Genomic DNA, 26,424 nt, shown 5'->3' with positions numbered 1-26,424 from the left:
AATTGACACTCCATTAATTACCATTTCAGATGAAGTAAACACTTAATCAAAGCTTTTAAAGTGCATTGTAACCTGGGAGTGATCGTGTCTAAATGACTCTTCTCGAATTGTGACACTTTCACTCCTTCTTTGAGGTTGCCTGGCAACATGTGAGTGGCCCGGCTCTTCAGATGGAGAGGCCCTTGATTGTTGAGCTGAATGACTGTTGAAATGAATTTCTGAACGCTTCTCTGAATGTTTTTTACTTGTCACCACCCTTGAGGCCTTAGAGACTTCAAGGTGAGTTGTTTTATGACGATTCGTGACACGGCAATTCTATATGTTTACTGCTTTAGTTGTTATTTCACCAAAAAGTTAGCTTGATCAGATCACATTGAAAAAAAATACGAGAGTTATAACATGAAAGAAACAGCCTCGCACGTACCATTCCCTTATCGTACTTTCAAATATTTGAGTTTGCTGGGTAACTGAGGTCATCCAAGCATTGTAGTAATTGACACTTTGATAGCACTTCATAAATGTTCGTCTCACTTTGAAGGTGTTCGGAGCAGATTCTTTCAGCGTTGCTACCTTTCTCATTATCTCTCCTCAACACGTTCTAAACTGTTTCTGTAATTATACAGCTACTTAAATGTGGCAGAGTGACAGTTTTGGTGATATTTCACTTAAAGGTCTGTGATATGTCTTTTGAAGATGATTGCTTGCCTAAATCCAATATGCTACGTTCTGCCTGAGGTAAGAAAGTAGAGAATAAATTGTTGCAGAAAAGCGTATCTGGTCATTTGTGGATCTTAAGAGGATTTTTCAGGGCTCCCATGGGACCTGTAAGCGAGAGGGAAGGCAAATTGGGTAATAATGTGATTAAGGTTGTTCAAACATTCAAGACCCCACGTCCTTTCTGCATTATCACTAGTTTTTACTTCATGCAATCAGTATGAACATGTATTTCTGCATCTTCTACACGGCCCTAGTCGAGTCAAGTCAGACTTTTAACTAAACAAACAAATGCTCATTGCAACAAATTTGGTTTAGAACCGCTGGAGGAAGAGTGAGACCATCTTACTAACGTGTAAAGTAATCAACTAATTTTATTTTTATTTATTTGTACATGCCATTTTGCATTGCTTTATTATTAATAAATTAATACTTACATAAAGGATTACTTAAATTGAGCAAAATTGACAGTAAAGACATTTATAATGTTAAAAAATATTTATATTTCAAATAAATGCCTTTCTTCTGAACTTATATTATTTTCCACACAAAAATAAATAAATAAATAAATAAATAAATAAATCTGTATAATTGATGATAATAATTGTTTTGTTGTTGATGTTGTTGTCTGGTTTTTGAGAGCCAAGGATTTCTGAAGGATCATGTGACACTGGAGACTGAAATGTAAAAAAAAAAAAAAAAAAAAAAAAAAAATATATATATATATATATATATATATATATATATATATATATATATATATATATATATATATATATATATATATATATATATATATAATGAACAGTAGTGCCTAGAAATGTTCCGTTTGACTTTTGGATATCTAGTTAACTTGTTACCAAGTGATCTTCCACATGCTTCACTCTTGTTTTTCTTGTTTTTCCTAAGGTGCTTGTTCAGTTACTTCAGCCACCGACTCCAGCGAGCAGAGCAAAGCTCCTTTAGCCTCCAGCCTCGCAGATCTGAGGAGCATGAAGTCCAAACTAATCTGAGGCAGTGCGTCATGGCAGGGGTCAAAGGTTAGGACTCACAGACATTGGTGGGAGAGAAGAACCACTTGGTTGTACTGTAAGCTCTGAGAGGACAGGATAAGGGCTTCCACCATTAAATATGACCAGGGGGAATAAGACCTGTGGTGCAAGAAGAAGAATAAAAAAGTAAAAAGGCTGACTTATTTAAACGTCTGGAAAGATCCTGCTGCCGACAGTAAGGCAGAAAAACTGAAATGGATGGTGCCGGCGTTCAGTTTTTTTTGGGGTTGAAAATTAATAGATGCTCTATTGCTTTTGGATGGATTTTGATGTTAAGATCAAAACAGTGTTTAATCAGTACAGTTGAGTTGGTAAAAAAGCTTTATCAATTTACTTTATCAATATCTTAAAGCACCTTTCAATATAATAGTTTTATATAATTCATTGCACATGTCACTTTTTAATGGTCTGACTTTTTCAAAGGATTTTCAGAACTTCTGAGCCCATTTGTCAAGGACTTTCAGAAACAGTGCTGATACAATCTAAATATAAAAAATATTTTTATACTCAGCAAATATTTGTACACTTAAGTAATACAATTTTTTTTTTTTTTTTTTGTATTTCAAAATCTTTTTTACACCTTTCCAGAATCAAACTTAATGATCCCGTCAAAAATTCCTCATAAAAATTAATTTATGCTCATGATAAATTCGATTTTCTATGACATTTTTATGAAATGTATAAAGATTTTTTTTTTTCTTGTCTGTTCTTTTTATCTTTGCATTTTGCAAGGGTAACATTTTTTTTTTTTTTTAACTACGCTTGCAGCACTGAATAATGTAGCAATATTCTAATGACGTGACTAATGAGGATTGAGACCATGGTTACACAGGTGTTGAGCTTGTTCATAAAATGAAAGGTGGAGCACTGTACTTCACTTACTGTAATCCTGCATGTTAATAAAAGTGCTGAAAGCTGAGTGGGAGCTCTGTTCTGTATCTGTAGAGTGTGTACATGTATCACAGAGTGTGTCATTTAAATGGATGCTCTTTATTTGATATCTTTCAGTACGTCCCATATCACACAGGCCTTTTTCCTGTGCTTTGCCCAGAAAGACCAGTGTAATCTGACCTCCCAAAGTTCCAGCATGTGTTTCTGTACTTAGTGCTTTATTAGCATGACTGATATGCTACCGTTCAAAAGGTTGTGGTCAGTATGTTTTATTTTTCGAATCCTCACCATGAATGCATGTGTTTGATAAAAATTACAGTTATACTGTAAAAAATAATAATGATACAAATAATTACAGTTCAGTATATTTCAAAACATACTTTATACCTGTGATGCCAAAGCTGCATTTTCAGCAGACATTACTCCAGTCTACAGTGTCACATGATACTTTAGAAATCATTAATATATGACTCTGGACCCCAAAACCAGTCTTAAGTTGCATGGGTATATTTGCAATGCCAAAAAAAAAAAAATTTGGCATATTAAGTAAAGTTTGTAATCCATGAAGATATTCTGTAAATTTCCTACTCTAAATATAAAAAAATTAATTTTTGATTGGTAATATGCCTTGCTAAGGACTTAATTTTGGACAACTTTAAAGGTGATTTCCCAATTATTATCATTATTTTTCTCTTATAATTTATTTTTGCACCCTCAGATTCCAGATTTTAGTATCTCAGTCAAATATTGTCCTATCCTATACAAACCATACATCAATGGAAAGCTGACAATTTCCATAAAAAAAAAAAGCCCCTTATGTCTGATAATCCCAGGTTATGTGATCACGCAGGTTGTTTACGCATGATTAAACTTGTGGCAACAAGGAAAAAAAAAAAAAAATTGTTCCCTCAACATAAGAAGTCGTGGCAGTCCTTTTTTAATACAGTCTATAGTCCTGTCTGATAAACTCGCTCCCGAAGTAATTGACAGAATAATCGACCCATTATCTGACAGCAAGACTATAATTCCATACCCGAACCGAACCACACACGCATTCTCCTACATGAGGTAGACAAAACTCGCTTATTAAAACTTATGTTGAAATTGTGAAACTGCAGGAAAGTAGGTACTGGATATTTGAAGTCTAACAATTCAGAACAAAAACTCTGCTGTTTGAAAATACATGTCTGTAAAAAACTGCCATAAAAAAAAAATATATTGTGTTAAATTTCAAATGTTAAATATTTAAGTTAAGAATAATCAAGTTCAAAACTGTTTAAATGTCACATAAAATTCCATTTTGTTAAATGGCACTTTACACAATTTACACAATTCAAATTCAAATAGTATTGTCATATTATAAGCTCATGTTCCCTCCTATTTATCAGGTTTATCTAGACTCCTTAATTTCCCATAATAACAAACTTCAATTCTGCTGCAAACTGTAACGTTCTTAAAAATGTTGTGCTTTTAACTTTTAAGTTTGTGGCAACGTTTTCTCCTCGCGTTACTGCAGCTGGTGTGGGACTTGACCTAATGTAGATAAAGCCCAGACCTGAACACCTTTGGGATGAATTGGAATGCTGAATGCAAGCCAGACCCCATCGCCTGACCTCACTGATCTTTATGTCTGGAGCATTTCTCCGCATTAATATTCCAGCATCCAGTGAAAAGCTTTTCTAAAAGCATGGAATCTGCTAGGGAGGGGTCTACACATTTTTGGTCTTATTTTGTATGTAATAATGCACTTATGTATGTATGTGTCTTGTTGTATATGTAGACATGCATCCGAAAGTCATCTTCAGAGGTCAGTAAATGCCACAGGATACCCGCTAATATCATGGTGGTCTCCCGTCCGCCCATGCTTTGTGTGTGTGTACTCCCAGGGCTTAGTGTGCACGTACAGGGCCAGATGGGCACTTTCATGAGTGTGTGAGCGTGGATTACTCTGCCTGCTACATCTGGGTCTCCACATGGCACAGCAGACTACGGTGGGAGAGAGAGGCAGGCGGGCGGGCACTGTCACCCCCTCTTCAAGGATGCCTATGTGACAGCCGTGTTCTCCAGCAGGGCACTGGCACAAATGCCAAGTGAAAAGGTCACATGCCCCCACTACAGCCGCAGGACCGTTGCAAAGCACTCTGCCATTTATATAGAGGTAACCTAACTATTTTTGAGTTAATTTCATGTTTCTTTTTGAAGTGATGTATTCATTTCTGAGATTACGTGCACTTTCCTTTTTTAAATGCCCTAAAACTGTAAATTCTAATCAGGGTTATGTGTACTCCAGAGGATATTTGAAAAGATTTAGATTCTGTTTTGTGTAACAGAACTTAGAAACAGAAACTATGAGCTATCGTGGAAGAAATACATCCAAACATGCACAGTTATTTCTGGTACTTGAATTTGATTGTCTGAATTTGATATATATATATATATATATATATATATATATATATATATATATATATATATATATATATATATATATATATATATATATATATATATATCAAAACAATAAATATATCCCAACACCCTGTCTCTGGTGAAGTGTGTACTACAACAGATGATGTGATTTGTAAAAATCATAATTAAATAGAACATGTGCAGCATACAGCTTGTTTTTCAGGATAGAGCATGCATGATATTTATTGTCTCTTGGCCAATTCTGCGGGATGACCTGCATTGTCATTCCCATCCATTACTGGTGAGATAAACTGGTCATGTGGCTCAAGTGCTTTTCAATTTCCATGGAGTGCAGACTCTCCTCTTGGAAATGTAACAAAAATGCTCTCACCATTAAACTGCAGGTCAAATATGTAATCAGCTTGGATCTTGGATGGGCTTAGACATCATAACTAGCTGTTAACCCGCAGATGACAATCTCTTGTGTGACAAGAAGAGAACCTCTTGTTTTTCTTCCTCTCTTCCTCTCTTTATTTTCTTATCTTTTACGTCTCCCCAACTCAATCAAATTAAAAACGTAGTTATTATAAGAAAAATTCTGATTATAGGAATATTCCACTGACTCTTTCTCAAAAAGAAAATGTCATTATTTGGTCCACCATATTTCATCTAAAAAAATAAATAAATTAGTTTTTTCACAAAACACATAATAAGAATTCTTGATAAAATTACTGGTCACTATATTATATTAGAGCACGGCTATTATGATGGCTGTTGTTGTTGTTTATTATTCAATAAATAATATTTTTGACATTGTAGTATTTAGTATTGAGAAACAGTGTGTGTGTTTCTGATGGTGATTTTTGTGACACTGTTCCACCATTAGATTGTGACAAGACTTTTATATTGAAAGAGACTGAAACATAAGTTATTTTTAGTTTTAATAACAGCTTGTAAGAGTAGTTAAAGGAGTAGCTACTTCCTGAAAAAAAAAATGTACAGATAATGAACTCGCCCCATGTCATCCAAGATGTCCATGTCTTTCTTTCTTCAGTCGTGAAGAAATTAATTCTTTTGAGGAAAACATTTCAGGAATTGTCTCCATATAATGGACCTCTGTGATGCCAGCAAGTTTGAAATTCCAAAATTCCAAAAATCTAACCGATCCCAGCCAAGAAAGAAGGGTCTTATCTAGTGAAACGATTGGTCATTTTTTTATTTTTTTATTTTTTTATTTATTTATTTATTTACTTTTTAACTTCAAACACTCGTCTTGTCTAGCTCTGCATGAACTTTGTGCATATATGACTACCATTTCATTTCCTCCTCCAACTTCAGAATTGTCCTAAATCTTCCTACATTGTTGTTTTACCTTTTTATATATATATATATATATATATTAGGGCAGGGAATTTTAATGGTTAATTGAGATTAATTAATTACACAAAAAAATAACGCGTTAATTAAGATTAATTAATTACAGAAAAAAAAATTCCCGCATTTTTAATAACTTATTTTTGCACCGCGGAACGTTTCTCACTGGATGAGTTTCGGCGGACCGATTATACTGGAGCACCAACTAGTGTTCGCATATCACCGCAGCACATCCGAGTCTCAAGTATCACCTCAACGCAAAACATATAGCAGCTAGCGTGGACTTTACACTTTATGTTGAACTATGTATTATTTTGTTGGTGCAACTGACACTTTATGTTGAACTCTTTATTGTTTTGGCCAAGGTTATTGAGAGTTGGACCTAGTATGTTATGGCCTCTGAAGCAACAGAGAGAGGTTTTCTAATAGTCAGGGTTTCCAATGTTCTGAATGTACTTGACAGTTTTGTGTTTTATTTAAAAAACAGTTTACAGAAGGTTCCAGCACCTATAAGCTACCTGAATTTCTGAAATATACTATTTCTAAATTGTTTCTAAATATGCTATTACTACACTTAATGGCAAATTAAGCACTGGTCTGCTAGACTCGGTTGAACAAAAATAAACAATATTTTGTTGCTTAAGCTTATATATTCAGTCATTATTCAATGGTATAGCCTACTATAAATCCATGTGGAAAAAATTACTTCTCACTGTTCTCAGGTCAAATATTTATATGCGATTAAAATGCGATTAATTTCGATTAATTAATTCCAAAGCCTGTAATTAATTAGATATTTTTTTTTAATCGAGTCCCGGCCCTAATATATATATATATATATATATATATATATATATATATATATATATATATATATATATATATATATATGTATATATATGTATATATATATATATATATATATATATGTATATATATATATATATATATATAGGTTGTTTGACCTTCTTTGCACTCTGTAAACACTGTGTCTGTACTTCTGCAGTGATGTAAGACGATTTTGAAGTTGGATGAGAAAATGAGATTGGAGAATTTTAACATACCTTAACTGTATTGAACCAGAGTGTACACAGTACGCATGTGCATTGCAGACCTACACAAGATGAGCATTTGAAGTTAAAAAGTATATACATTTTTATTATTATCATTATTTTTAGAAAATGATTCGTTAGATAAGAAAATTTTGTTAGATAAGACTCTCGGCTGGAACCCTTTGAAGCTGCATTTAAACTGCATTTTGAAAGTTCAAATTCACTGGCACCATAGAAGCCCATAATATGGAAATAATTCTTGATATGTTTTCCTCAAACAAACATAATTTCTTTATGAATGAAGAAAGACATCAACATCTTGGATGACAAGGTGGTGAGTATATCTGTAAATTGTTGCTCCGGAAGTGAACTGTAACTCCTTTAACAAATGCACTGAGCAGCACTGCCATCAGGAAAAACCCTTAACAGATGAAAGGACAATACGACAAAGATATCGCTTTCCTTAGCGGACATTCAAACTAATGTTTTATTGTGAATATGACACCGAGCTGAAAAATGAATGCTGTATCTGATGCAGGTAATCACACTCACTCATTCCATCTCTCTATCACAATACTCTATTCTACATAATACAGTGAGGGGATTTACAGACACTCCATTGTTGTTTTTCCCGTCGAACCGTTGCATAAACACAATATCACTCGATATTTTTTTTTTTTTTATGAGCTTTTTATTTTATTTTATTTTTTTATTTCATTTCATGAACCATTTATTTATTTATTTATTTATTTATTTATTTATTTATTTTACACTATCCTGTTACACATTATTGAAGTAAAATAGCTTGTATGCACCATTTTAAGCTAACTTTTAGGATTCTGATGAGTCACTTACATCTATTTAATGTCTGGTGATAAAATATGGCAACAAAAAACTGAATCATCAACAATTACTGAAGCCTGATTTGTTATTTAAAAGAAGATCAGTGATATAGAAAAAGCTGAACTACTTAAAGTAACTTAGCTCTTAGCAGTGGACAAACTTTAGTCTTTTAAGACTAATTAGCTGGGTTTATCAGTGATAAACAGATAGGGCCACCTCGGCACAGCCTGTGAGGTCCAGGTGGACAAACACACTGTGTTTAAACCACAGGTGACATCTCAGGTCGCTTTGAAGCTCCAGTGCAGATTTGGCAGAGGGGTCCTTGGTGCCAAATGTCCAGGGCAGTGGGGGAGTTTTGATCTGCACTGTGCTCAGCCACCTGATGAGGCGGATTAAACAAAAGCCAGATAGCATTTGCATTTGATGTGTAAAACCCTGTGGCTATCTCAGTCAAATGACCTGCAGCTTGGCTTGACAGCAAAAATCTCCTCACAGCACTAAAATAAAGTGAGTGATTTTCTAAAGAGCATCCCATCATTCTGTTTGACATGTTTGAAGATCCTCTCAGACAAGCTCCCCAGATCTCCGGAAAAAAAGTAGGAACGATAAAAAGATCTGCTAAGGTATCCGTGAAACCCACACAATGGTTTATTTTTATTTTTTTAAAGAAAGTCTGTCTATGCCCTCTGTTTACAATGTCATTTGACAAAGGTTTGGATAATTAAGTTTCAAGAGGATGATGAATGATAGGGTTTTATTGACACATGACAAATGAACACACCTTTTCAATACAGTCCTTACGGAGAAGAACCAGGTCTAGTTCTGATTTTTTTTATTGTGATGAATATTTCTCAGCACAGATTTATTTTTGAAAGAAATATAATACTACTAATAACAATGATAATTTATAAACATATAATTTATTATATGTACTGTATTATATATGAACCATATCTTGCCTCAGTCAAAAATACTATAAAATTAGAAATGTTATTTAAAGCTTTAGAAGATGATTACAAAAAAATAAATAAATAAATAGGCCAAATATAATATAATATAATATAATATAATATAATATAATATAATATAATATAATATAATATAATATAATATAATATAATATAATATAATATAATATAATATAATATAATAAAGTTCTCTTTATAAAAAATTCTCCAGCACTACAAAGTTGATCGCTGTTATAACTGGGCTTGCCATCCAAAACTATTTACTGTAATAGAGTTAAATGTGTATCATTATCTCTGTTAATGTGTGCATGTATGAGTGGCCACAAAATCATCATTATTGACCTTTTACTGTGACGTGCATGGCATATTGTTGCGTGATATATGCAAATGGAAGACAACGTGATATTACCAGCATTCTGTTCTCGGCCCTCTGTCCAGTATGAGTAAATTAAACAAATTACCCAGTGTCTGTTTGAGTAGAGGCATATGAGGTTGTGTGGCCATGCTATTACTACAATGATAGCATGTCTGCACGGCCCAGAGTTAAAGGAATTACAGATTTTATCTGAGCACTATGAAATATGTGGTCAGATTAGCTTATTGGATTGACTTGCTGTAATATGAAAGCGAGAATGGCTGAGCACTGGGTTAGATAAGAGTGTAATGATCCACAATGGTGTTTAGCTTTTATATTTAAAAATAAAAAAGAATAAACATTACTTTCTACTATACATACATACATATATATATATATATATATATATATATATATATATATATATATATATATATATATATATATATATATAGATATATATAGATAGATAGATAGATAGATAGATTATGCTCTATTCTTTTTCTATTCTATCTGTTTTCTTTTTATTTATTATATTATTTAAAAGCCCTGGCTATGTGTACTGCGTTAAGCTAACTGAGACTTGTTATAGCACTTTTATATCATTGCTCTTTTGTTGATGTTGATGGCTTCCATTGTCCTCATTTGTAAGTCGCCTTGGATAAAAGCTTCTGCTGAATGACTAAATGTAAATGTAATGTAAATAATGTAGATGCGCCATTGTGATTTAAACGGCTCTAAAATGATGCGAGGCTTGCCCAGATACCATCAGGAGATCCACAGTAACAGGGGCTGAGAATGTCCATAGAGGTCATTTAAAGCAATATGACACTGAGGCCTGACGTTGCAGAAAGTCCTTGCAGCCTGTCCCCTTGGTTTTGTCTCTGAGTTTGATAAAAAAAAAACAAAAAAAAAAACAACAACAACAACAGATGAGGCTCAGAGGCAAGCATGTCATTGAATCATTGCAGGAGCACAAATCCTCCTCAGCTCAGCGCATTTTTATATATTTGTATCTAAATAAATAAAAACTTGATGGATTACAATTCAATACAGTTTTGCACTGCATATTTGTACGTTAAATATTACCAAGTCACCTCTTGGGTGTTGTGGGTTAGGCATGGCTGCATGAGCCAAAGAAGAGAACTTTGTCTTTCACCTGTAATCTGATGCAGAGAGCTGCAGTTGGCTGTGGCCCCTGCTAGTGATTTATGATTGAGGACACGTTAATAAAAGTATCAAAACAATCAGAGCTCTGCTGGGGGAAGATACGGCCATGTTACGTACATCATGCAGGACAGGCCTGGATGGGGAATCGCTATATGCTGGTAATGTGATGCTCTAAGATCGCTCCTTTATCCCATTTTAAAACCATGTGTGTTGTTTCTTTGGTTTACCCTCCATGGAAGGTGATGTCTTTAGCTCATAGCTGAAGCAGACTAACACCCACGGCTGGGCCATAATTATTCAGAACATTATAACCTAAGATTCATCCCTTAATACATAACACACATGCACATACACACAGACTGAAACATGAAATATGTGGAACTTTCTTTTGGGTCAGTTCCTCACACAAAGATATCGCTTCAGTCGACGTACACAAGTTTTTTTTTTTTTTCTAATAACTTTTTTTTTATATTATTGTGTTAATTATGATTTCATAGAGATTTTACATTGTGGCGATAGTTAATGTTACATAATTTCACCATCTGCAATCACCATTCATTCACTTAATAAAAGGAATGACTGCAAAATAAAATAAATTAAAATAAAATAAATGTGTGTGTGTGGGGGGGGGGGGGGGTTATGTGTGTGTGTGTGTGTGTGTGTAGTAGTAGTAGTAAAACCTGAAATTGCTAATGAATCATATATATGTCATATACACTGTAAAAAATGTACCGTAAAATTTACAGTAACTTACTGGCAACAATTAGCCAGTAAGTTACTGTGAATACGTTTTACAGTAAGGGTACTGTAATTCTATTTACAGTATTTTATGTATACACTGTGAAATCAAAAACAATTAAATACTGTGATTTTAGTTGTATTTACAGTAACTTACTGGCTAATTGTTGCCAGTAAGTTACTGTGAATATGTTTTACAGTAAGGGTACTGTACTTCCATTTACAGTATTTTATGTATACACTGTGAAATCAAAAACAATTAAATACTGTGATTTTAGTTGTATTTACAGTAACTTACTGGCTAATTGTTGCCAGTAAGTTACTGTGAATACGTTTTACAGTAAGGGTACTGTACTTCCATTTACAGTAGTTTGTGTATTCACTGTAAAATACAAAAAAAACAATGAAACACTGATTTTAGTTGTATTTACATACAAAAAAACAGTTAAGCACTGTTTTTATGTATTGTATGCAATACAGTACTATAAGCAGTAGATAACAGTTAATCATTGTAAATTCAGTTTCCCACTGTACAATTTAAATACTGTATCACTGTGATTTAATATTAGCCATCATTAAAAGAATCACCCATATTCTAAAACCCTGCAATCAACTGCAGACAATAAGAAAATTGTTAACAGTTGTTTATTTAAAAACATTTGGTGAACAGGAATGACAAAACAGGTACAACATAAAGGGATAATTGACATTGGACAACATGCCATTATGCCATCCAAAGTTAACGAACATTCTGTGTTTGTAATTTTTAATGGCGTGAAGTCTATTATCTGCGTATTCTACTGTTGCTAAATTTAATTACTGACTTAAGAAAATTTTACAAAACGAGGCTATTTCATTACAAGTTTTGTAAAGTTACAGAGCAAACTGTTACTAGTTCATTCACTAGTTCCACATGACTGGTTGCTATGGCAGAACAATAACGCAAATTGATACAACATGGTCAAAAAAATTTAACTACTTTGAAGCTGTGCAAATAACTGATTATTACCACATTCTAAAGAGTAATAAATAACACTATGGCAATACTGAAATAAAATAAAATATTGAACATTAAAAAAAAATTAAATATTTAACATTTGCATCAACATTTAAAACAGAAAGGAAAATAAACTTCCCCTGCCACTATGGCCTCTTGCATGCCCTGACCTTGGAGACCTAGAATCCTAGTTGGAGCCCTGAAATTAAAGAAGAAAACACATTAGATCAGCTGAATGGTTTCGAAAATGGTAAAACTCAACTGTTTAACTCTGGGGGAGTTGTAAAATGAGCCTATTTCCAAAAAAAGTAGAGTGCTCTTTTAACAAATACAACTTTTTATTTTAATAATGTAGGCTACTAGTAAATAGTGAAATGAACATTTAGAAAGATTTATAAATGCTGTAGAAGTGCAGTTTATTATTAGTTAATGTTAACTAATGTAGTTAACAAGTTTAATAAATGGAACCATATTGTAAAGTGTTACCAATTTGTTATACACCGATTCAGACGACTCGCGAGTTCAGTGTTGGACAGTTGTTTTAACTATTCATTAAATGTAATCGGTTCAAAAGAGTCATTAGTTCGAGAATCAGACGTGTCAGTAGCTGACTATGGCACGCGTTTTATCCCGGGAGTTTAGGACATTGCACAAGATTTTTGTCAACATTTCATCACTGGATAGTTTTTTGTTTGTTTATTGAAAGTGTTTTTATTTCAGCTGATGCGGAACAATTTTCAGAGTACATAAGGCAACGTTTTATTTAGCACAATTCACACCCAGCGGTAATTCAGGGGAAACAAAATCTCTGAATGCTCGACATGAACTTCGGTCTTCCGATCTTTTACCATCATGTCAATTCTCAATTGATTTTGATTAATATTTAGATTTACATTTATGCATTTAGCAGACGCTTTTATCCAAAGCGACTTGCAGTGCATTCAGGCTAACATTTATTTCCTAACATGTGTTCCCCTGGGAATTGAACCCATAACCTTTTGCACTGCTAATGCAATGCTCTACAACACTGAGCCACAGGAACATGCCTGAGGGAGCGAGAGAGAGCAAGACAGTTTGACGACTGTGAGAGTGCGTGCGCGGCCAGGGCTCTCTGCTCGTTCTATCAGTAACATGCGCCCTGTCACAAGTGCAGCAGTCATCTACATCACACCATTCAAATGGCTTTGGCGGGACAAAAATTCGTTTTGGCGGCTGAGAGAAATGGAGGGTGAGTTAATCATTTTCTTTCAACACTATTTTTTATTTTTTTTTAAATGAATAATGAAACGCAATGTGGCAGGCAGCCGTTGTTGATTCTGTGGCACACCACCACGAATTAGTCTATATGTGGGAAACACTGATTTTCAAGTTTTATGGCTTTATGTTAATAGGGCTGGGCAAAAAAATTTGATTATCGATTAATCGTTTTTTAAAATGTGGTCGATTCAAAATCGATTATTAGGGACCACGAATCGATTTTTTTCCATATTCAGGGCTCTAATTTCGGCGTGGTATTATGCGCATCATTTTAATCATTCCCGTTGGTCTCCCACTTATAATGCGGTAAATTCCTGCAAACACTGCTTCACTTTAGCCTGTAGGTTGAGTATATTAATCCACACAGATTCTAAAAAAAAAATATCACAGAAATTCAGGCCCTGATATTTATCTATCACCCAAAAGCCGGTATTAGTTTTCCTACACTGTTCATAGGCTTGCAGCCTCCATGTTACAGCTAATGCTGTGAGATTTTATGTATGTAAATGATGTTAGATCAAGGCAAGTGACTGTTCTGACTTGCATAAAAATCCTCTCTATTCATTTGAAATATAGAGTTGGGTTCTGTTTTAATGTACCCAAGTGTACCTAAAGTAAAAAGAGTTTAATATACAGGTTTGTGGCTCTTAATTTCTTATTATTAATTTAAAATCAAGAATCGAAAGCTTGCGAATCGAAATCGAATTGGAACATCTGAATCATTAAGGTTTTAATGGTATTACTACTCTTACCGATACGGCTTCGATCGATCGATCCGATACTTTAACGGTATTCTTGTCGGTACTCTTTGATATATATATATATATATATATATATATATATATATATATACACATATATATAACAAAAGATAAACAATTAACAAAGATACACATTATATAGGCCTACACAGTGCTTTAATTTCAGGAAGGTCTACTACTGTTCAGGTATGGTCTAAACAGAATTCTAGTAAAGCAATCAAATGTAAAATAACGCTGCATAGTTTATCATAGATAGATTAATGCTTATTAAAGCTGAAGTTATTCATTTAAGCCTTTTTTTTTGTTTAATTCACAGTAATGGTGCAATCGTCAGCATGTTTATTAGACACTGACCCTTTAAGACCGAGTGCAGATCTAATAGGTGACTGATGCGCTATATTTTCTGACAACTATTTCCATACCTATGTCCATTTTAGACATATTTTTGTGTACATTTGCTAGTTTAGACGTGCACATGAAACTGAAAGTATAATTTGCTCATCTCGTTGCGTGCGCCGCCTTGGGAACAGCATCTCATGAGCATATTTTTGTGCTATTAATAGCTCTTTTTATTATTAAAAGCGTCCCGCAATTTAGCAACAGTAGCTAGACTGCATTTTACAACAATCACTGAATGCTGAATCTGATTCTGTCGTTACGTTTAAGTTGTAGGGAAAAATGAGAGCGTAGCCTACTGCTGCAAAGGGAATTAAGTTGCGCTATACAGAATGCAGCTATAGTTTTTAATCGTTTTACCTCAAATATATTATTATTATTATAATCTTTGGAAGCCAAAATCTAAAATAAAATCAGAGTAATCAAAAATCTGAAGTGTAACCAGGCTATGTTTAAATGTTTAGTTCTGTCCTCCAACGTCACTCATTAGGGCTGTCATGTGCGCACTGTGGAGATCTCTCTCTCTCGGACTGCGAATAGCAAAAATGCATCACAGACAAACGGTTTAATATTATGGTATATAGAAAAGGTTGGCGAAATAAAACGTCTTTATAGCAATAATAACATTACGTGTATTTTTCCAAGTACCGACAGCAGAACCGATAACGTCCGAGCTTATCGATACAGCGGTCTTTCAAAATTCAGCCCCGGGGCCCGTTTAATACCAGCTTTCGGTACCCACCCCTACCCAGCCCTATATGTTAATGGAATATTTTATGAATGAAGGCGTGTATCACTGATATTAGTAATATAGCTACTGATGTCTCGATGAAAATGTTTAAGAATCAGTATCAGTTTTGCAAAAATGAGAATCAATTAAAATAAAATAAAAATCCATATTTTTTTACCCAGCCCTAATAAATAAGGTAACAGTTTATGTTTTACTTACATATATGATTTAGTCAATCAAGAGCAATCAACAAGTCTCTCTCTCTCATCAGTTAACGTTGATAAGCTACATTGTCTTGTTTGACTTTCTTTGCCATTTACATCTGACTGAACTACAAACTTTCCAATGACGTTTGGATAAATGGATGCGCTCGACTAGCTCACGCGTCTGTCCCGCTGCACGCTCAAGCCACAGCACGTTTTTCTCTTATCAGCTGGCGCACCAAAGCAATGTGTGTTACTATATTTCTTTTAATATTTCACTAGTAAGATAGATTTACTTCATATACTGCCTTTTTTATCCCCATTATACCCTCTGTTGTCAGTGTTTCTTTTTCTAAACACAAACACTATTTACACGCCTGGTATCGGTTGTTGGTATCGGAGTAAAAAAAAATAATTTTTACGAGTACGAGAACATTGAGCTTAGTATCGGCCCGATATCGATACCAGTATTGGTGCATTCCTAATAATTATTATTATTATTATCAAATTATGATTAATTATATTAAACCCACAGATACCTATATTATTAATTGTATTATAATTATTATTAAAGCTATTATCAGAACCTCACCTGTATCTAGTCAGTTAGCAAATAGAACTCCGTGAAGTCCCTGATGAAGGAGATGACATGGGGGTTCATGTATGAAGTCTTCCGCTTCACCACTCTCCCAGTCGTCTTGCTCATCTGCTCCTTGGCAGTGCACTTGTTGGAGTCAGGATTAATCCTGACTAAAAACCTATGAACATGAGTATAGGAATTAGGCGATGGGACAATATGCGCACATTAATGAATAACTGTAAGTGCAGTGAGCAATGTAGAATCATACATAAAGGCCAGCTGACAGAGGCATTTCACATCTCAACAGGAGTTAGTCAAGGCTGTCTACATTCTTGATTACCATTCCTCTTCGAAGTTTGACTACATCATGCGGTCGACTAGGTCATGCGGCAAGCCACTGACAACAGGCGCAATGGGATCCAATGGACCCCATTTACACAACTGGATGACCTAGACTTTGCAGATTATATCACATCACTGTCCCAAAAACACCAACAAATGTAAGAGAAACTGAGAGGGGTAGAACAGAAGTCAGCTGAAACAGGTCTCCATATTAGCACAACGACCAAAGTGCAAACAGAAAGACACTGGCCAGCTTGATGGTTAACCACAAGAATGGGCAAGGCAAGAGCTGCATTTGACACTCAAGACCAAACTACGGCTATTCGACTCAAGCATTAACACCATACTCCTTTAAAGATCTGAGACGTGGAAAACAACAAAGAACCTACTGAACAAGCTACAATTCTTCAACCAGAAGATATATTCTCAACATCAGATGGCCTGAAAAAAAATGAAGAATTAGGAGCTTAATTATTCCCAAAAGGTTTTATGTAAAAAATATAGTGTGTACATGCCCAACAGTCCTCCTAAAGCATTCAAGTTGTTAGGAGGCTTCAACCTACACTATTTAGATACTCAGATACTTTACATAATAGGGCTGGGCCATAAAACATTAACAATATGTATCGCGATAGACATGTAATCAATATCAATAAAAAATGCGTTCGATAAAACGTTCGATTTTGTTTTTTTCTTTGCATGAACAAAGGCACTCACTCTCTGGTAACCTAGCAACATAGGGAGTAACACACTACCAGCCAATCATGTAACAGTTTAGTTGCACCATATTGTTGTCTCGTGTTGGATTCTTCAATAACAGAACCGGCGTGGAGTGATAAGTGGAAAGCCTTGTTTGATCGGTGAGTGATGTAGATAAGATGACTGACTGCTGCGCCAATTCTGACAGGCAAGCGCATGTTACTGAGAGAACGAGCAGAGAGAGAAAGAGAGCCCCTCCTCCGGCATCGCGCGCACACTCTCACAGTCTTCAAACTGTCTTGCTATTTCTCCCTTCTTCGTGCATATTAATTAAAATTGATATTACCATCAAAATCAATTGAGAACTGACACAATGATAGGTCGGAAGACCGAAGTTTCACGTGAAGCATTCGGAGATTTTTTTCCCTGAATTATCGCTGGGTGTGAATTGTACTAAAATAACGTTGCCTCATCTTCTCTGAAAAGCGTTCAGCACATTCAGCTGACATAAACCACACTTTAAATAAACGACAAACACTATCCAGTGATGAAATGTGTTCTGTGTTAACACAAATCTTGTGCGATGTCCTAACTACTGGAATAATCACACGTGCTGTCACTGCGTCATGATAGGTGTGCATTATATTTTCCTGCTTTTTTGTCCTTTGCCAATCACACCTATGAATCAGGGGAAGGTTAAAGGATTAGTTCAACCCAAAATGAAAATTTCCTAATCATTTACTCACCCCAATGCCATCCAAGATATCCACGTCTTTCTTTCTTCAATAGAAAATAAGTTTTTTGAGGAAAACATTTCAGGATTTTTTTTTTCATATAATGGACTTCAATGGCAAATAACTCAGTTGGTTGCTATTGTTTCCTCAAAAAACTTAATTTCTTTTCCACTGAAGAAAGAAAGAAATTTTCATTTTGAGGTGAACTATTCCTTTAACTTTAAAATAATTTTTTTTAAATGTAATATATTTTTCTCCTGTTCCTTATTTTAAATAGGTCATAAAAATATCAATAATTATCGATATCGACCAATATGAAACACTTATATTGTGATACAATTTTCAGCCATATCGCCCAGCCCAATTCCATAACATTTTAAATAGGGGTGTCAAAATTTATCGTTTCTACGATGCAGATGAGGACGATACGGTATCGGCTCAGTAATAGACCATAATCGATTATAATGTACTGACACTTTTCTGACGTCATTTGTCGCGGTAGCATACAATGGCAGAAGGAGGCCAGACGCGAGTGCGAGTAATTAAAGATGCTCCAACTACTTTTAAAGCCTACATCTGGGCACATTTCAGCTTTTATGAACAACCTGGTAAGCACATCCTGCAGAAGATGCACTGTGTGCGCTCATGCCACGCACAAATAGAATATGCAGGAGGTAATACCACTAACTTGATAAACCACGTTAGGTGTTTTCACCCCGAGCTGTTAACGCCTGACAGAGTCTGACCCGATGTTCAAATTACTATTATTCTGTGTTGTTATGCGTGATTATAAATGGATGATCGTAACCTTCAACAGCGGACTCAGCGACGGTTGATGCGTGCATCTTTAATGGTAACATAATACACCGATTAATAAACGCTGCTTTTAAATGAATATTTCTTTAAAACAATTTATATGACAGATTTTTCTTTTCTTAATGGCATAAACAAGCTTTACTCCCAACTGGAATGTCACTGTTTGAACAGGCCAGCACACACACGTGCGCACACATCACTTTTGAAGAAAAATGTCAAATTGAGTATGCGGTGCATCGCGATGCATTGTGATATCGAATTGAACTGAATCGATGACATGATAATCGTAATCGAACCGAACCGTGAGACCAGTGTCAGTTCACAGCCCTAATTTTAAAGGGAGAAAATGATTTTGAACAGCTTTTCAATTGTCAATTTGCTTTTACACTGCAATCAAACTATTTAAGATAAAAAATACCTCTGAACAAACTCCAGTGTTGTGCTGGCTTCCACCTGATACTCTAGGTTGAATACATAGTAACAGGCGAAGAGAGCGGCCAAGGCAGTGGTGAAGTCTGCCATGTGAGCACCAGGTGGGATTACGACCTTCCCCTCGATCGACAGCATCCATTTTTTTGCAGTCAGTATTGTCTCTCCTTAGTAAAGACAAGAGTCATCACAAAAATTATATTTCATAGCAATACATTCTATAAAAGATTTTCTCCACATAAATTATTGTAAAAACAGGGCAGGGAGCATACATATCTTCGAAGCAGTGCATTAAAGGGTTAGTTCAGCCAAAAATGAAAATTATGTCATTAATGACTCACCCTCATGTCGTTCCAAACCCATAAGACCTCCTTTTATCTTCGGAACACAGTTTAAGATATTTTAGATTTAGTCCGAGAGCTCTCAGTCCCTCCATTGAAGCTGTGTGTACGGTCTACTGTCCATGTCCAGAAAGGTAATAAAAACATCATCAAAGTAGTCCATGTGACATCAGAGGGTCCGTTAGAATTTATTGAAACATCGAAAATACATTCTGCTCCAAAAATAAAAAAAATTACGACTTTATTCAGGATTGTCTTCTCTTCCGTGTCTGTTGTGAACGCGACGGTTGACGTACGACGCTGCTGACGTGTTTTCTGGTGCAACCAATAACAAAGAAAACACGTCAGCAGCATTGTATGTCAGGGGCGTCACTGCAGTGTTGTGAATGCGCTCACAACAGACCCGGAAGAGAAGAAAATGCTGAATAAAGTCGTAATTTTTGGAGCAAAATGTATATTCGATGCTTCAACAAATTCTAACTGACCCTCTGATGTCACATGGACTACTTTGATGTGTTTTTATTACCTTTCTGGACATGGACAGTATACCGTACACACAGCTTCAATGGAGGGTCAGAAAGCTCTCGGACTAAACCTAAAATATCTTTAATAGATAGATAAACGAAGATAAACGGAGGTCTCACGGGTTTGGAACAACATGAGGGTGAGTCATTAATGACATAATTTTTATTTCTGGCTGAACTAACCCTTTAAAGGATTAGTTCACCTCAAAATGAAAATTTCCTAATAATTTACTCACCCCAATGCCATCCAAGATATCCATGTCTTTCTTTCCTCAGTGGAAGAGAAATTAAGTCTGAGGAAAACATTTCTGGATTTTTCTTCAAATAATGGACTTCAATTGTAACCAACGTTTTGAAGTCTAAATCAATGCAGTTTCAAAGATCTTTGAAGTGCTTCAACGGGCTGTGCAGGATCCCAGCTGAGGATTAGGGTCTTATCTAGCAAAATGATTGGTCATTTTCTAAAAAAATATAATAATAATTTATATACTTTTTAACTACAATTGTTAGGATTGAGCTGGGAACTACATCAAGTCGAAAGGTTGCGCTCGATATCGCCGGTGGAAATACGCAAAGATGGCCGGTGAAATGGAGCGCGACCTTTCGATGTGAAGATTTAGTTCCCAACTCAATCCTAACAATTGAACTGCATTGATTTGGACTTCAAAACGTTGGTTACAATTGAAGTCCATTATTCAAAGAAAAATCCAGAAATGTTTTCCTCAGACTTAATTTCTCTTCCACTGAGGAAAGAAAGACATGGATATCTTGGATGGCATTGGGGTGAGAGTAAATTATTAGGAAATTTTCATTTTGAGGTGAACTAATCCTTTAAGCAGCAATAACTGGTTTGGTGATAGAAAAACAATGAGTGATACAGGCATAGCAAGCAATCTGAAATAGCAATCACGACATTATAGGTGGCTACTAAAGATAAGAGATTACTCCACATAACTTAAGTTTTGGAGTGACTGTGCTGTTACTGACTGGTGCAGAAGCAGAGAATGACACAACACACATTCACTAGTGTTTTCCAGAAACTTTGCTTTGCTTGTGCCCTATACATTCAAAGGATTCATTAACATTGAATGTGAAACTTACCGAGCATGATGATCCTTGGAGTGACTGGGAGAGACAGCTGGGCCTCTGCGTCTGCGGGAGTGGTAGTCTCCTATGCCAGCAAAGATAAGTGTTACTTGAAACAAGGTAGGCTGTATATTATCTCTAGGATAGAAAAAGCTTTTTGAAATTTGTTGATAAGGAAGCAATGAGCAATGGTCCTTTTTTTTGCTCTGAAGGTTTGTGAAAGGTTTACACAAAAAATTAACTAAGTACCACAATATCTTTATCAATTACAACACTACATCAATTTTCTCTTAATTAAAATATTAATTAAAATATCGTGCTCACAGTGGACAACAGTGACTTTACCCAGCATTTACCCAGGAATTGAGATAGAAGCTTGCACCAAGTGGGTTATATTGTGAGGTGAGGTCTATCAAGGAAAAAGTGCTCAACCACCAATAACATAAACCTGACACAAACCTGTATTTACTTGAAAAACTGGAGGTTCGTCAACCTGCATTAACAATTCTCACTCTAATCAGGGAAATGAGATACAATTGTGTACAGGTAAATGTGACAGTTAATTGTTGAAAACTCCAAATAAAAGATTTAAATAATTAAGGAACTTACATCAGCAATGAGAAAAATTGACTCCTCTTGCTCTTTGAAGTGTGCCAACATCACAAGCATCGCTGCTAGGCCATCAGATCCTTCTCGGTCCTTCTTTATGGCTTCCTTCAGAACAGCTCTTACTTCTTTCCTCCACTTTGTAATCTGACTACCGAAGAAATCCGGGAGTCTTTTACCCTTTTTGTCCATATCTTCATTCAGTCTTGTGTATAGTTCAACATTGGTGAGAGTGGTGAAGTGTGACAATAAAAACTTCTGTGAAAAGAGAAATGGCCACTCTTTACCCAGATCCAGAATGCTTGGGGAAGGCTTTGCGTTGATGTATTCCCGCTGTTTGGCATAAGTGATTGCCATTAGGTCTTCTACCCTTCCTCTCTCAGCGCCCTTTAGTCCCTCTCGGCTGAATATATCAATCATCTCAAGCTTCTTTTCCTCTAATGATGCTGATGTTTCCCCATCTGGATAGTCCGCTGGCTGCCAACGAACACACCCATAACTGTCGATTCTTGCACATGTAGCTACTGCTGGCTGGTCATCATCACCATCCTCATCATCTCTCTGGGTGCGTTTGTGCTTCCTCAGACGGGAAAGAGAGTTGCCTCGATTCAAATATTCTACTCTGGTTTTGAGCTGATTTATAATGCTGAAATACCCACATCCAATTAGCTCCCCCTCTTCATTTTTGTCTAAAAAGCTATTTGGATATTTTTGAGTTATAGCTTTAGCCACTACCACACACTCTCTGCGAGTAGGGTTCAAGGAACGCTCTCTCATCGCATCAACAGTGACTTTTATCAAGTGTCTGCGGTCATCCGGAGCTGGCCTCTCACCAGCATCTACTGCTCTTCTAAGAGTCAGCCTCACTTTGTTCCATGGCACCTCAAAACTGTTCACCCATGCAGAGATGGGACTTATAGATGATATGGGGCATGTGCTGGAATAGGCAACTGACAGTGGCTCAGACGATGAAGGGCTCAGCTGGGGATTTGAAGGACCTGCATTACACACTGTGAAAGCACAGAATAGTCAGGTGAAAATAAGGTTTGACCCTAAAAAAAAAAATCTAACAAAAGGTTTCTTAGTGGTTTACAATAGTATCAGATGTACTTAAACTAAAACTTAAAAAATAAAATAAAATCAAAATGGTGGCCGTCAAGTCCTTATAGGTAGGTCAATCAGGGTATATACAGCAATCCTTAAGTTAAATTTACTACTTTTTAATACCTTTTTCACTACCTTCAGAATATTTTTTAATACCATCACGACACTGAATTGCAAGTGTTAATCAGCGACCTTTCTATTATTTACACAGATTTTGACATATATAACATACAAAAAAATAATAGATTTAGAGACTGATGTTGACAGCATATTGCACATTTATTTCACTTAGTAAATAAAAATAAAACAAATACCATAAAATGTGCAATGGAGAAAATGGATAGACCGAACAATAAGCCTGCCTGTTAGTGTTGTCACGGTACCAATATTTCAGTATTCGGTACCGATACCAGTGAAAATCCACGGTTCTCGGTACCAATTTCGGTACCAAAGCAAAACACAAAAATTTGCTAATAAAAAAAAAATAACTTTTTAGCACTAAAAATAAAACCAATGCCATTCTTTATACTTTACTTCTTATACTATACTTCTTTATATTTTCTACAAGTTATATAATTATGAAAAACAGTAAACAAGTTTCACCCAAATTTAATTTGTCTTTTAATTTATCAAATTTAAACACATTTAATGTTTGGTAAATAAAGGGGATTTGCTATTAAAATTAAAACATGGGAGAAATATTGAGATTTATTTTTTTTTTAAATAAAGTTTTTTATTTTTTTGCAACAGTGGTAGCAGTATCACATACGTTTTACTAAATAATAGTAATATTTCTAGCACAATGCCCTTATGTAAAAATGTTCTTTTAGGCCTAATGAATGCATATTTGTCATTTTGAAATTTCTATTTGCGCATTAGCTCCGCCCACTACCGGAGAAACCGGTATGTCTTCTGCTTTTTCGAAAATGAATATGAATAATTCTAAATGAACTCCATTATTTTGACAGGAGAAGACAACAGATGCTGAAATTAATGCAAGCGTCATGCGCTTCAGTCTATGCAGTAAATAAACCAGCACGTCTCTGCCATTCATTAATTCACACAGAGACGCGCAGAACACGGATTCATATTTCAAACAACTTTTGCGGCTTAACATTTACAGATACTGGTCCATATGGAGATTTGATTTGATTAATTTATGCTTTCACAAATTCCATGACTGTCCATATTAAAATGTAAGTTTCATTTTCATGACTGGATTTTGAGATTCCGTACTCGTTTTCTGCTTCGCGGAAATCATAGCGCTGTATGCGTCAAGAACCGGGTTTGAACGGGACCTCGGTACTAGTACCGGTCGTTAACCCAGCTATTAGAAAACTTGCATTTGTCCATGAAGACGACGATGGTTGTCCAGTCGTTGAAGATATGCCTTGAAGCAAGTCTAAAATAAAACGTAAGCCAGCCACTTCTGTTGAGCGCGCAGTGTTCTGAGATGATGCCGAACGACCACTGAATATGACGTCAGCATCAAACATACAGTGAGACGGAGACGGAAGATCTTTGATTATGTGCCCAGATATGCTAAAGCCCATATAAACGAACTAACACGAACGCAGATAGAATTTCAATCAGAATAAGACACCTGATAGTCTGGAAAAAATAATACCTAATTTGGAAAAAAATAATACCTCTGAGACCACATTTAACACTTTTAATGGCCTTAAATTTGACCATTTTGATTTATCACTTTTTAATACTTTTTAAAACCCCGCGGACACCCTGTCAATATAGGGTTAAACCAACAAAATTTATATAAAATGTTTTTTTGTTTTGTTTTTTTGGATTCTGGTACAGTTCAAATAAACAAACTATAAAAAATACTAAATAACAGACTAAAATGTATTTAAATCTGATCTTGGGAAAAGGGTCATTTCAAAAATGGTTGTCATGGCTTCATCTCAATTACTAATCAGCCTAGATGGGTGATTTGAGGTCAACTGATGGCAAACAAGAAAATTATTTTACATGTTAACATTGAAATATTTTTGATGATGTGCTTTTTTTCAGCCGCATTGCAGGTGTATATTAAAATCAATGTGTTTAAAAAAAGAGCAAATGCAATGCATGACTATGTGATCTGCATGGATGGGGGAATATGGGCAATATCTTAAATGCTGTTTTCAATTGCAATGCGACCACTATCCTTCTGTACTGTATTGCACTATTCTTACATACTTGGGTCTATAATCAAGTGATTAGGCTCTTTGGAAAGCTGTGGGTCTGTAGTTTTGCATGGAATAACTGTATCTAGTGCAGAGACAGCATTGCAGAGGCAAGAATATAGTTTTTATTTTTCCCGTATATACCATCTTTCATTTTTTTTTATTTTTTTTTTTAAAGCAAATTTGGCTTTATATACTGCCATTAGCAAACAGCAAACTGCACATCCAGAAGGGCATTTATTGCCGTGGGGGATTTCAATAATTCTAACCTCAATCTGTACTCCTCAAGTTCTATCAACATGTCACCTGCCTGACCAAAGGGGACAGAATCTTGGACCAGGTATACACTAACATCCACATATAACCACTTTTTTTTTTTTTTTTTTTTTTTTTTTTACAAAATTATGATTGAATGATTGCGGATTTATTTAGTTATTAATTGTAGCGGATCAACTAATATATGTTAATTAAAAGAACTAATCTCACCTTTCAAGGAATGAATAATTTTTCTGCACTGAATGGGTGTGAGCAGATGTTTGATGTCATCTTCTTGAATAAACTGCAGATCATCTGGTCCTTCAACACCTACTTTCACCAACTCATTGACTAAAGTTTCAAGCTTTGCTTCATCTAACGTTAGCTGTGGTAGCACGGCCTGTATTGCTTTCTCAATGGAGTCCATTACTCATTCTTCTGAAACACAGAATGATGCAGAGCAACACGATTAAGACCAAATTGATTATATACAGAAAGAGGGTAATAATCTGCAAGGTTCTCTACAGGCTGTTGGCTTTCCACAGCCTGACAAGGGTGTGGCACTGAACTTTCTTTTTTTATTTCTTTTTTTTGCTCGAAGTAGTGATGGTAAAGTTACTTACTGATTTTCTGGAAGTCCCGATAAGCAGTCTGTGAAGGATCCGCGATTCCAAGATGGAAACTCCGGCAGAGGCCACGGGTGGGAAAAATACATTAACGTTAACGACTGCGAAGACTTCTCCGTCGGAGCTCTCACGGAAACGTTTTCGCTGAATTCCTCTCAGGCAAAAAGTGAAAGATATCAACACAAAGAC

The 26,424-nt window shown here is 35.4% G+C and overlaps 1 protein-coding gene across 1 annotated transcript; it reads right to left on the bottom strand.

Annotated features, from left to right (window-relative positions):
* Window positions 1–12,537: 12,537 nt before the first annotated feature.
* LOC127959056 (uncharacterized) lies at window positions 12,538–26,036 on the bottom strand. Its single transcript, XM_052558050.1, has 5 exons — window positions 25,841–26,036; window positions 22,901–23,077; window positions 19,500–19,677; window positions 16,503–16,668; window positions 12,538–12,762 (listed from the first exon to the last, which is right to left on the bottom strand). The coding sequence occupies exons 1-4, from the start codon at window positions 26,034–26,036 to the stop codon at window positions 16,509–16,511; spliced, it is 711 nt and encodes a 236-aa protein (XP_052414010.1). The 3' UTR covers window positions 12,538–12,762; window positions 16,503–16,508.
* Window positions 26,037–26,424: the final 388 nt, after the last annotated feature.

This window comes from Carassius gibelio, chromosome B6 (genome assembly GCF_023724105.1).
Source record: "Carassius gibelio isolate Cgi1373 ecotype wild population from Czech Republic chromosome B6, carGib1.2-hapl.c, whole genome shotgun sequence".
Taxonomy (NCBI): Eukaryota; Metazoa; Chordata; class Actinopteri; order Cypriniformes; family Cyprinidae; genus Carassius; species Carassius gibelio.
Note: the sequence above shows the minus strand (reverse complement) of the source record. Positions and strands in the feature narration are given on the sequence as shown.

Excerpts from the sequence above, each read along its gene's own strand:
- LOC127959056 (XM_052558050.1), bottom strand. The coding sequence starts at position 26,036 with ATGGACTCCATTGAGAAAGCAATACAGGCCGTGCTACCACAGCTAACG. Across the intron at positions 23,078-25,840 it reads AATTATTCATTCCTTGAAAG|TGTGTAATGCAGGTCCTTCA; the intron begins GTGAGATTAGTT and ends GTGCTTTCACAG. Across the intron at positions 19,678-22,900 it reads TAGAAGAGCAGTAGATGCTG|GAGAGACAATACTGACTGCA; the intron begins GTGAGAGGCCAG and ends GTCTTTACTAAG.